Raw genomic sequence first — 12,500 nt, 5'->3', positions numbered from 1 at the left:
CACGGTCCTGAGGAGAAAAACCAGCAGGGGGACAATGTCAAACAGGAAACATGATCATCAGAAGGGCCATTATCAAACAAGAGACATACGTATCAGAGGGGACATTATCAAACAAGAGACATACATATCAGAGGGGACATTATCAAACAGGAGACATACTTATCAGAGGGGACATTATCAAACAGGAGACATACGTATCAGAGGGGACATTATCAAACAGGAGACATACTTATCAGAGACATGGCCATTAGATATTATAAAACACATCTATTGATGGAGACATTGTGAAGGAGAGGACATTATCATGTAGAAAGATGTTTTGAGATGTGAGAAGGCCTTTTGAAGCAGCCATTTTGATATGAAGTAGTAGGGCAAGCACAGGCGTTACTAATGTTATATTTGTATTATTATTTTATTATAATTGTATTATTTTATTATAATGAAGTCTCTGTTCAATTGAAGTGTATCAGAATCAGAACCTTAATTAGTGCCACTAGTAACACCCTGGCCTGCCATATATTTCATGTCAAAAATGAAAAAAAACAAACAAACAATAAATGGCTGTGAAAATGGTCCATTAACTAACACAATATGGAACAAGTGTCATGGCCATGAACCAACCCATTATGACACAGCCATCATAGAGCAGGGAGATAAGAGGCATTATCAGCGGTCTGATCAGCCCCACAGTCCAGCCTGAGTGCTACGGTCCATCGGTACACTCTTAAGCCCTTTTCCCAGCAGCCTTGAAAAGCGCAAAGGTGAGGGTGCTTTTCTGAGGCCAAAAGGGACCAAAGCTGTGAAACAGTCTTCCTTTGCAGATACGATTACTCCCCACTATCCAACGGAGTTAAAGTGTTAAGTTAAGTTAAGTTTGACTGATATTCAGCAGATGCTTTTATCCAAAGAAACACAGACGGTTGGAATCGAACTCGGGTCAACTGCCTGTCAGTCAGTGATGTTAGCGGTGCTCCTTCACTCCCAGATATACTTTATTTATACAATACTTTAAATCAAGACTGAAAACACACTTGTTCTTACACAATATGGATATGTATATGCCTTTTGTTGATGTGCTTGTGTATATTTCTTGGGGGAACTACTGCTGTATACAGTAAATTATATTATATTATATTAGAGTAGATTCAATATAATTGTGCAAAGTACAAGTACAGAGCCAAAAAAATGCAGATAGCAATTACTCAAAACTGCAAAAGAACAGAATTATAGGGAAAGTGGACATAGAGTACAAGCATGAGACCATGAAATAGTAGACCACCATCAAAAGAGAACTCGCACAACGAGAACAAAAGAGAACTCGCACAACAAGGACAACAGAGAACACGCACAACAAGAACAAAGTCCTATGAAGCTACTTGTGTGACTCTAAATAGAAGTATGAGCAGAGAGCTTGATCAATAGAGCACAATAAGGGTAAACAGAGGAGAGACGAGAGGAGAGGACAGCTTCATATTAACATCCTAAAAAAGTTCACAACTGAGTGGATGAGTTCAAATAGAAAGCAGCGCTTTACATGGAAGTCCAAAGGAGCTGCTTTTGTGTTTTTGATCTTCCATAGAAGCACCCATCAATAGGGCAGCTTGTAGGTGAGCCTGTTCATTAAGTATGCTTGAAGATGTACTTCAATCCATTCGATAGCTTAGGATTTTCATTATATAGGTTATTCTTAACAATGACTTTTTATTTTGTTATTTTGATAAGAGACATTGCCTCATCAGGTTTTGAGCCATTTTTCAGTTAAGTTAGGTAAGAGCAGAGCTTAATATTTGGGCTTTTTGCAGTTGAGGGCCTTTTGCAGTTCCTAGAACTAGAGACCGACCGATTTGGGTTTTTCTAAAGCCGATGCCGATACCGATTTTTAGCGGTCGGAGACAGCCGATGGCCGATGTGACCTGCCGATTTTTAGGGCCGATATGCTATCGTATTATCCTTAATTGGCATGCTAAAAATCATTCTAGTGACTTCTTGCAGTCTGTTAGTCTATTAATTATTCATTTTAATATGTTTAACAGAGTGCAACAAGACTTCCATGATGTGACAACTTCAGATAGTTACTTCAAAACAGCAAAATACATGTTCAGGTTATACAGTTTCACTAGAACCATTCACACGTCATGTAACTGGGTGTGATTGTAGCTCCTCGGACCACATAATTATTTCTATAATTATTTTAGCTCCTACTTCGGGGTAGGGTCTTCTTCTAGCCAAGTGAGAAGTGGCATTTAAAAAACAATGTGTGAAAATCATTCAACAAAACCGCATGAGGACCCTGCAGAGGCTGACTACTGCCATAACACACACACACACACACACACACACACACACAGACACACACACACACACACTGATACTACTACCATGCAATCTTCTGCCTTCTGGGCAAATGAGAAGCATGGAAGGGGGCATTCTGAGGAGATGCTCGTAGTGTGCTAGGATATTTAGTTTACCATCCTGAGAAAATGCTAGCAGCGCTAGGATATTTATCGAAACTCTCCCTATTACCGCCGGTCCCGTATTTCCGCCGTCTTGCGTGTATGTGTCACTTAATATTAATTTCTATACAAACCAAGACAGCGGATTCCTAAAGAAATGCAAGCACCCACACCATAGGTGTATCTAAATTAGCTATGTACCAAAAATGACTCGAAAAGCTGTAAACAGTGTTGTAAGGCTGCGTGTACAAATCCGCTTGGAGCTCCAGTGGAATTTTAATTTCATGACGAGAATTCTCGGTCTAACCACTCATGTGCCATTGAAATGGCGTAAATAGGCGACCCATCAGGCCAGCACTAACCTCCGAGCGTGGTAAACAAAATCGGATATTTCAGGCAGTAAAAGCCCCGGTAAGAACTAAACCAGATTTGGTTCAAATCTACACACCTATGGCAACTGAAAAATATAAGGTTCATTTATCAAATGTTATTTTTAAGTATTAAAAATCATAATTGTTTTAGAATTTTCGAACGAAAGTGGTGGTAATTGAAGGCGTTACGATATGTTACCTTGCTGAGGAAGAGACGCTAGCTGCACTAGGATATTTATGTTACCTTGCTAAAGAAATGCTAGCTGTGCTAGGATATTTATGTTACCTTGCTGAGGAAGAGACGCTAGCTGCGCTAGGATATTTATGTTACCTTGCTAAAGAAATGCTAGCTGCGCTAGGATATTTATGTTACCTTGCTAAGGTCCTGGAGCACCATGTGGGTGCGGTTGGCATTGATGCCCTCCACGAGGTTAGCCCACTGGCCCCCCTCCAGACGAGACTGAAGTAGGAAGCTCTCTACAGGGGGGCTTTGGCCACGGGGGGGCTTCCAGCGGATCACCACGCCCCCCGATGTCACATTGGCTGACAGGAATGTAGGCGGAGCCAGTTCCTTTACAACTGGTTGTGGATCTAAGAGAGGAGCAAAAGATTCATGTCACTCACGTCACTACTAACACACACACACACACACACACACTATGCTTGCTATACATATGCTATCCCCGGTCTGGTTTATCTGCTATCTTTTATCATCCATACATAACAGAAATTAATAGAACTAGGCCTACTGAAGTACAAACGCAAGTAAAAAAGACTGGGTGATCAAATGCAGCCTCCTGTTGCGTTAAAACAGACGCTTGTCCCAAATGTCTCTGGGAGTCTGTGAGTGGGAGCAGTGCTACTGACCCAGGGTTCTGGCGGTAGCGATGTCGCTGAAGGGCCCGGTGCCCATCTTGTTCTGCGGCAGGACGCTGAACTGGTAGTCCGTGCTTGGCAGGAGGCCAGTGACCCGCAGGCTGGTGCCTGCAGAGGGTGGCACGGGCACGGATGCCCACTCCTGCTTCTCCACGTCGGCCTCAGAAGACGCACGCTTCAGCCTGGAACAGCAGGGGGGCCGGAGAGAGAGAGTGTGTGTGTGAGGGAGAGAGAGATCTGGAACACTCGACTAGTTCTCTTCATCTTTCTGCCTTTTGAATGCATTCTCTCGCTTCCTTCATCTCTCTTGCTTCATTCCATATCAACAGTGTCTTTCTCACTCTTCCTCACTCTCACACATGGTCACACACACAGTCAAACACAGGAAGGCACACACACACACACACACACACACACACACACACACACACACACACACACACACTTCAGCACTTCTTTCATCAAACTAACACACACACACACACACACACACATACACACACACACACACACACTTCAGCACTTCTTTCATCAAACTAACATACACCCACACACACACACACACACACACACATTTAAGATATTAATAACACGCTACAGCTCAGCAGGCTCCAAGCGGGACGAATGGCTTTGCTTCACGGGACACAAGACACACACATGGCATGAAAGATTTAGACACACATACACACACACACACACACACACACACTGACCAGATGGTGAACTTCTGTGTGTATCCGCCATCAAAGCCCGGCTCCCATGACACGTTGGCATGGGTGAGCCCAGCCGAGACAGACAGCAGGGGCACCGCGTGGGGACTCGTGCCTGAGAGAGGGAGAGAGAAGGAGGGATGGAGAGAGAGGAGAGAGAGAGATGGATGGAGAGAAAGAAGAAGAGCGAGAGGAGGGAGAGAGAGATAGATGGATGGAGAGAGAGGAGAGGGAGAGGAGTGGGAGAAGGATGGAGAAAGAGAAAGAGAGAGAGACAGAGAGACAGATGGAGACAAGAGAGAGGGAGGGTGAGAAAGAGAGGGATAGTGAGAGTGTGCGAGAGAAAAAGAGAGTGAAAAGAGAGATAACAGGAGAGCGAGAGGAAAGCCCCAGAGAGAGGGAGACAGCAACAAGGAAGCGAAAGATCAGAGGAGGAGGAGAAAGATGAGAGGAGGAAAAGAGGACAGAAGCGAGAAATGAGAGAGAGGAGATAGGAGAGCCGTTTTTAATAACACCTTTATTTACAGGTCTGTATGCTCTGTGCGCTCTCCAGCATGGCAGAGGAGCGCCTGAGCACCGCATCGCTATGGAAACTGCTCAAGGTCTTTGTAGCCATGAAAAGCCAGCGAGCTGAAAGCAAACTCGCTGAATCTCACGGGAGATTGTGGCGTCTTGCATTACAGTTACCAAATCCCATCTCTGTCTGCCAGCATGGTTCTACCAACCACTAGACCAGCAGTGTTATTTTGCATATCTACAGAGGAGATCTTGGGTTTATCTGACAGTCAGGAAGTGATGATTCACACTCACTCACACACACACACACTCACAGACACACACACACACACACACACACACACACACACACACACACACACACACACACACACACACACACAGACACAAACACACACACATACTGTACACACACACACACACACACACACTGTGTGAGCATGCCGAAGTTTTCTGTCCTGACAGGATGCGAGTACAAGTCTGCAGAGGAAGAGTGATCATCGCTCCGTCAGCTGACCACTCACCCAGAACGAGAACGGTGGTGCTGACGTTGACCGTGGCCACCCTGTTGGCCGCGGAGCACTCCCACACCCCCTGGTGGTCCTTGTTGAGTGACCGTAGCACCAGAGAGCCATTGGGCGCCATGCTGAAGGGGGAGCTGGGAGAGCGCCCCACCTGGACAAGAGAGGAACAGCACGCATGGACAGACGATTAACTGAGGTCAGGGCTGGACGAGAGAAGCAGCAGACTGACACGCAGTACACACACACACACACACACACACACACACACACACCCACACACACACACACACACAGTCTCCTATACTGTATATTGAACAGACCGACACGCAGTCTCCTATACTGTATATTGAACAAAAGCACGCAGTCTCCTATACTGTATACTGTATACTGTACACACACACACACACACACACACACACACACACACAGTCTCCTATACTGTATATTGTGCAGATACGCAATCTCCTATACTGTATATTGAACAGACACACACACACACACACACACACACACAAGGACACAAGGATACAAGGATACAATGAAGTTTATTATCACATGCATATAGTTACTGGAAGTAAGAAATGCAGTGAAATTATGTCTGGTGTCAGCCTATTTGTGCATTTATGGGGGGGGGGTAAAAAGTGCAGTAGAAGAGGGGTTTAGTAGATTAAGTGGCAAGAGCTGCATAAGAAAGGTGGGGGAGGATTGGGATTGGGGGGGGGCACCAACAAAGAGCACCCAAGAGCAACACACACACACGCAGTCTCCTATACTGTATATTGAACAAAAGCATGCAGTCTCCTATACTGTATATTGAACAGACACACACACACACACACACAGTAACACACGCAGTCTCCTATACCGTATATTGAACAAAAGCATGCAGTCTCCTATACTGTATACTGAACAGACCGACACACAGTCTCCTATACTGTGTATTGAACAAAAGCACGACAGCACAGAGAATATCCATTCTATGCAGCCCCCACACAAAGAAAAGCACACAGGTTGGACATACTGAGAAAGAGAACACACACACACACACACACACACACACACACACAAAGCATGACTTCACATGTGTGACATGCTGGGGCTTTCTGGCTGTCTATCTGTGTAATCTAACTATTGACTATTTGATGTTGATGTTGTAGGTGTGGACTGTACCCACCTTGCTCCAGGTGACTCTAGGTGCTGGGTCTCCAGCGGCCTCGCATGGGATGACCAGCATGCGCGCCACCTCCTGGCGGTACTCCTTACGAGGGGACACTTTGAAGGAGGGGGGGTCCTACAGATGTGTTTCAGAAAAAGAACGGTCAGCCAATTGCAATCATTAGATATAGATAGATATTGTAAATAGATAGATAGATAGATAGATGGATAGATAGATAGATAGATAGATAGATAGATAGATAGATGTTCCCAACACCTCTTCCTTTTACTTCAGTGAACAGAACCAGAGCAGCTGAAGAACCGACTGACCTGCAGAATCACCCTGGTGGGCTCCGATTCGCCCATTGTACCATAGACGTTGTACGGCGTGCAGGTGTAAACACCTGCTGCGTCCTCGCTGGCCGTTGCCATGACCACGGAGCCCTGTGATGTCAGCGTCCACCCCGGATACTGCTAGAGATGGGGAACGTGTTATTAGCTCCCTGTGAGTCGCCGCAGAAAAGCAAAAAAAAGTCTTGACTGAAATGGGGACAATGAAACTGCACTGTGGTGGTGGTGGTGGGAGTGGGGGGTTAGTCAGCAGCAAACTGAGTGAACTGTGCAAAGAAACAGTTGGCCTTAAATACTTTGACCTGAGGGAACTGTGCAAGGAAACAGTTGGTCTTAAATACTTTGATGGCCCCCCTGCAGTACCTCTGAAGACCTCCTGCTGAAGATCTACAGGACAGACTGAGTGAGGTAGAGTAGTGCATCAGGGGAAGCACTGAACAGGGGAACGAAGGGCGCTATGGGAACCATTGATTCCCTTTGAGATTCTTTTTTTTTTTTGATTGAAAAACAAATTTCAACAATTTGGAGGACAGATTGAACAGGCTAGAGAAGTGCACTATGGGAAGGGTTGAAGGGTTGAGGACTGTGCACAGGGAAATGTAGAATCAGAGATAAGAAACCTGGCTTCAGAAGGTAAACCTCCTACGCATGTATTAATTCTACTTGTGTATCTAAACCTGATGATTTCACTAATTAGATCATCTACCTGGCTGAAGAGTTGAGCTCATAAGAATCAGCTGCTTTTTACTGAATATAATGCCACCGATAGACTGTTCTACACAGTCTATGATGCCACCGATGAGAGTAACATACTAGATGTGTATTCTCAACATCGATAGCATCGTCATTTCCTCTTGACGGTGGAGACAAAACCGCGTGGTTGAATTTGTTCATTGATAATGTACTGAACTATCCTGATGAGCTAGATAGACCAGCAGAAGAGTTACAGTCTGAATGTGACGCCAGCTGGACTGAGTGAGTGCCCTTAAAAAGGAACAGCTTGCGCGTAGTGAAATGACATCACTAAATGGCCTCATGTTCGCTGTTGTTTTTAATTCACTGCAGTTCACTTCAGTTGTGCAATGTGTTTGTTTTCTCCCCTAGTTATCCTGGAAACGGAAGGGGCCACAGTGTCAAGAAGTAGTAATTATTAGATAATCGAATGAGTGGTGATTTTAAGACACCCACTGTATCCAAGTCCAGAGGCTTTCCATCCTTGGTCCAGTCGACGCGGAGCAGAGGCGGTTCAGCTCGGACGGGGCAGGGTATGGCGCCACCCATACCTGTGGGCAGGTACGTCTCCCTGGGCATGTTGAGCACCTGGGCAGGATCTGGACAAGAAATCAGAAGCAAAACATTAACAGCAGCATTCACTCACTCACCAGCAGCACCGCTCACAACACACACACACACACACACACACACACACACACACTACCTTCCCTGTGTAGAGAAGTACTAGTGATTACAGGATCAATGCCACCCCACTGCAAACGAATGCCAGCCCACTGCCAATCAATGCCATGCCCACCACCAATTCATCAATCAATGCAACCCTACAGCCCATCTCCGGCCTTCCCCTGTTGTAATGACCACTGGATCAGTCAATACCTATCAACACTCTGCCTTGTTCACAGGCTTGTTGACAATGTTCATTAGGCCTGCAACCTGCAATTATTACCATTATCATGGTCAATTAATCTTTCAATTATTTCCTCGATTAATTGAGTAGAGTAATTCTTTAATGTATAAAAGGCCTGAGAATGGTGAGGAAAATGTCAATGATTGTTTTCTAAATCTCAAGGATGTGTCCTCAAATGGCGTGTTTAGTGCACACACCCACGATGCTTAGTGGCATAGAGGAGTAGAGAAAGCAGAATATATTATGGAAGTTTAAGGATATAAATGTAGTGGTGCTTTCCTTAAAAAAATGATACAAACTAATTAATGATTACCAAGATAGTTGCCATAGTCCTAATAGTCTACAACTAGTCAATTAATTGATTACTTGTTTTAGCCTTAATGTTCATTAATGGCTGCTGGGCTCCCCCTGTAAATAAGTGAATGATTTAGTAAGAGCCCAGCAGCACAGGGTGAGGACACACTACAGCCAGAGGGTGTGTGTGTGTGTATGTGTGTGTGTGTGTGTGTGTGTGTGTGTGAGAGAGAGAGGGTCTCTGTGTGTGTGTGTGTGTGTGTGTGTGTGTGTGAGAGAGAGAGAGTTTGTGCGTGCGTGCGTGCGTGCATGTGTGTGTGTGTGTGTGCACACGTGTGTTTGTGTGTGTGTGTGTGTGTGTGTGTGGGGGGGGGGGGGGGGGGGGCAGACAAGCTTCCGCAGGGGCAGACAAGCTTCTTTTCTGCCCCTGCGCCTTCATCCTGGGGTGGATACGCTTAGAAGTGGACGATGGGTGGACGATGGGTAAACTCACGTCTGACAGTCAGGGAAGCCGAGGCAGAGGGGGGAGTGAGCAGCCCGTTGGTGGGCGTGCAGGTGTAGTTCCCAGAATCCTCTGGGGTGAGGCGACTGATCTGCAACGTTCCGTCGACCAGTACCTTCACACGGGACTTCAGAGACCTGTAGGAACACAATGCAGAACTGTCAGCATCATTTGGTGTTCTATTTTAGACTCAGACAGACTCAGGTTCTCTCTATATGGACAAGAAGAGGAGACACAAGAGACAGTTTTGGAGTAAGAGTGCCATCATGTGGCAGCTCTCTTCACAACACGTCAAAACCTATCCACCCACTAATCTCAGCACCTCACAGATGATATTCAGAGAACAGCACGGAAGGCTTGGTACAATCCACAGTAGATCATTTGTCAGTTCTGAAATTAAATTAAGTTGTTGAGTCAACAGTATGCTCACCTCACTTCAATTAACTGCAAGATCTGAAGATGTGTCTGGGATTGCTCTCCACACTGGTTGTTTTTTAATCACATGAAACATCAAAGACCAAATATGGTTGACTTTCTGACTAAGGGTACAGGTACTGCTAGTTTAAACTCAGGAAGGCTGTTCAGGTGAAGGTCAAATAGACAGGTACCGCTACTTTAAACTTTAAACTACTATAAACTTCAGGTCAAACAGGAACGTTCCCTCTTGGCTTGTGTTAATAAAGATCAAAGAATGCTCCAGAGACAGAAAGAGAGAGAGAGAGAGAGAGTGTGTGTGTGTGTGTGTGTGTGTGTGTGTGTGTGTGTGTGTGTGTGTGTGTGTGTTGAGCCCTCACTGGATGTGGTAGATGTTCTCCCCCTCCTTCTGCCACACGTAGGTCATGTTGGGGGGGTCAGCCTCTGCCTTGCACAGCAGCGCGGCCCCCTGGGAGATGTTGAGGACCAGGTCCTTAGGAGGGATGCGGATAACAGGGGGACCTGGGGGGGGGGGGCAGAGATAAAAGGGTTACTTACAATCACACAGAAGCTGAAGATGCAGGGCCTTCATTTAAATGCTGCCCAACCTGCAACATGCAAGTCCTTGGGCATGACCTAAAGCCAACACATGGCATGTGGCAGCTTTTAGCTGCCCCACCAATGCTTGTGCTTATGATCTTGCTCATGGTATTACATTCGATTTGATTTTAGTCATTCAGTCAGCTTTAGACTTCAGTCTTTTCACTTAAAAGCCTGGCATTTAAATTTATTTTTTATTTATTTATTGGTTTATTTGATAGGGACCATGCATATTAATGAACATTGTGCAAAAAACACCATGTAAATATGCCAGAATTAGTAAAAATAGAGCCCACAGAGCGAAATCAATCAGCACAGATCCAGTTAACACAGTTGATGATTGTAGATATCAGTTACACTCATCACACACACTACTGTTGCAACGTTTTGGGGAACAAGATAAAAAAAAAGTGCAAGAGAAAAAAAGAAAAGAAAATATTATTATTTATATTAAAACTGGCTGTATTTGCTATTGATTGTATTGACGTATCATCATCATCATCACTATTAAAACATTTCATAGAAAACTAGGGAAGTTCTGTTACCCTCTTAGTAAAGGGTCATACGTTACATAGTGCACTGTGATATGGCAGTTACACTTAATGGCCACTAGAGGGGAATATTCACTTAAACCTAGAATGACAAACAGCAATCTACAATTCCACTTGAGATATATAAAACCAATTACGGTAATGGAGCTGTTGTTGAGCTTTTTTTATGTACACAACCCATGCCCTGGGCACTAAACTGTGCTGGGGCTGCTTCGCTGAGCGCTATGGTAACCTGAGTTGCCATGGCTACAGCGGTGCTGCACGGCCCGGGGATATTGCTAACGCTAACAACAATGTGAACAGTGTAAACACCAGCACCCACATATCTGACCCGCGGTGCTAACAGCTCAAAACACACATTAACATGATATACCGCTGAGCAAAGCATTGGAAACTATTTAAAGTCTAAACAGGCCCACTTCCTTCTCTCTCTCTCTCCTCTCTTACACACTTACACACACACACACACACACACACACACACACACACACACACACACACACACACACAACAGTTCAGTTCTCTGACCAGACACTGACCTTTGACACTCACTCACACACACACACACACACACACACACACAACACAACAGTTCTCTGACCAGACACTGACCTTTGACACTCAGCCGTGTCACATGACTCACGTTGCCCTCGGAGTTGGAGGCGTCGCATCTGTACTCACCAGCTGCCTCTCTGGTCACTGACCGGAACGACACGGTCCCATTGCGCACCTGTGTGTGTGTGTGTGTGTGTAAGAGAGGAGAGAGAGAGAGAGAAGGAAGGATAACCAAAATGATGTTACCTGTGGTTAACAACCATCCATCTTGTATTTTTTTAAGTCTGTAAACATGAGAGTGACTCTGTCCTGAGACTCCATTTCCCTCTCACCTCAGTCTTGTTCTGCTTGAGAAGGACGCCATTTTTAGCCCATGTGACTCTCGGGGTCGGGTTGCCACGGACGACACACCTGAGCGTGAGCGGCTTCCCCAACAGGGCCTCCACAACAGGTGGTGGAGTCTCCGTGAAGATAGGGGCCGCTAGAGAGCACAGGTAAACATAAACAACAACAATAAACACATCAGCCACAAGAAACCCACCGAGTTACAACCACACACCTCCGTCCAGTCAGGAGCATTCCCTCCTGGACAGCTTGCACACCCAGATACCTCAGACTGAGCATACGTCACGTGTCCATTTGTTGGTGTGGTCATTGCTTTTTGGTGGTGCCGCAGTTAACTGACTGCAATTTGAATCCCACTGAACATTGTCAGCTGTGTCCAGGGCTCATGTCTCGGTGAGATGTTCAGGGCCCATGTCTCAGGGCTTATGTCTCGGTGAGATGTTCAGGGTTCATGTCTCAGGGTTCATGTCTCACTGAGATGTTCAGGACTCATGTCTCAGGGCTTATGTCTCAGTGAGATGTTCAGGGCTCAAGTCTCAGGGCTTACGTCTCGGTGAGATGTTCAGGGTTCATGTCTCAGGGCTCATGTGTCAGTGAGATGTTAAGGGCTCATGTCTCAGTGAGATGTTCAGGGCTCATGT

General features: G+C 45.6%; 1 protein-coding gene across 4 annotated transcripts in view; it reads right to left on the bottom strand.

Annotated features, from left to right (window-relative positions):
* igsf9a (immunoglobulin superfamily, member 9a) overlaps positions 1-12,500 on the bottom strand; it is a 43,660-nt gene that overhangs the window by 10,240 nt on the left and 20,920 nt on the right. For 3 of the 4 annotated variants that reach the window (XM_042058351.1, XM_042058350.1, XM_042058349.1), the window contains 12 exons: positions 11,847-11,995; positions 11,572-11,689; positions 10,189-10,330; positions 9,386-9,531; positions 8,145-8,287; positions 6,936-7,079; positions 6,625-6,741; positions 5,451-5,601; positions 4,414-4,525; positions 3,692-3,882; positions 3,198-3,415; positions 1-7 (listed from right to left, as the gene is read on the bottom strand). The exon at positions 1-7 is cut by the window's left edge and continues 78 nt beyond it. In XM_042058351.1, coding sequence (XP_041914285.1) covers positions 1-7; positions 3,198-3,415; positions 3,692-3,882; positions 4,414-4,525; positions 5,451-5,601; positions 6,625-6,741; positions 6,936-7,079; positions 8,145-8,287; positions 9,386-9,531; positions 10,189-10,330; positions 11,572-11,689; positions 11,847-11,995 — 1,638 coding nt within the window. The remainder of the gene's footprint in view (positions 8-3,197; positions 3,416-3,691; positions 3,883-4,413; positions 4,526-5,450; positions 5,602-6,624; positions 6,742-6,935; positions 7,080-8,144; positions 8,288-9,385; positions 9,532-10,188; positions 10,331-11,571; positions 11,690-11,846; positions 11,996-12,500) is intronic. The other variant, XM_042058352.1, reaches the window with a different exon arrangement.

The sequence above is a fragment of the Alosa sapidissima genome, chromosome 13, assembly GCF_018492685.1.
Source record: "Alosa sapidissima isolate fAloSap1 chromosome 13, fAloSap1.pri, whole genome shotgun sequence".
NCBI lineage: Eukaryota > Metazoa > Chordata > Actinopteri > Clupeiformes > Clupeidae > Alosa > Alosa sapidissima.
Note: the sequence above shows the minus strand (reverse complement) of the source record. Positions and strands in the feature narration are given on the sequence as shown.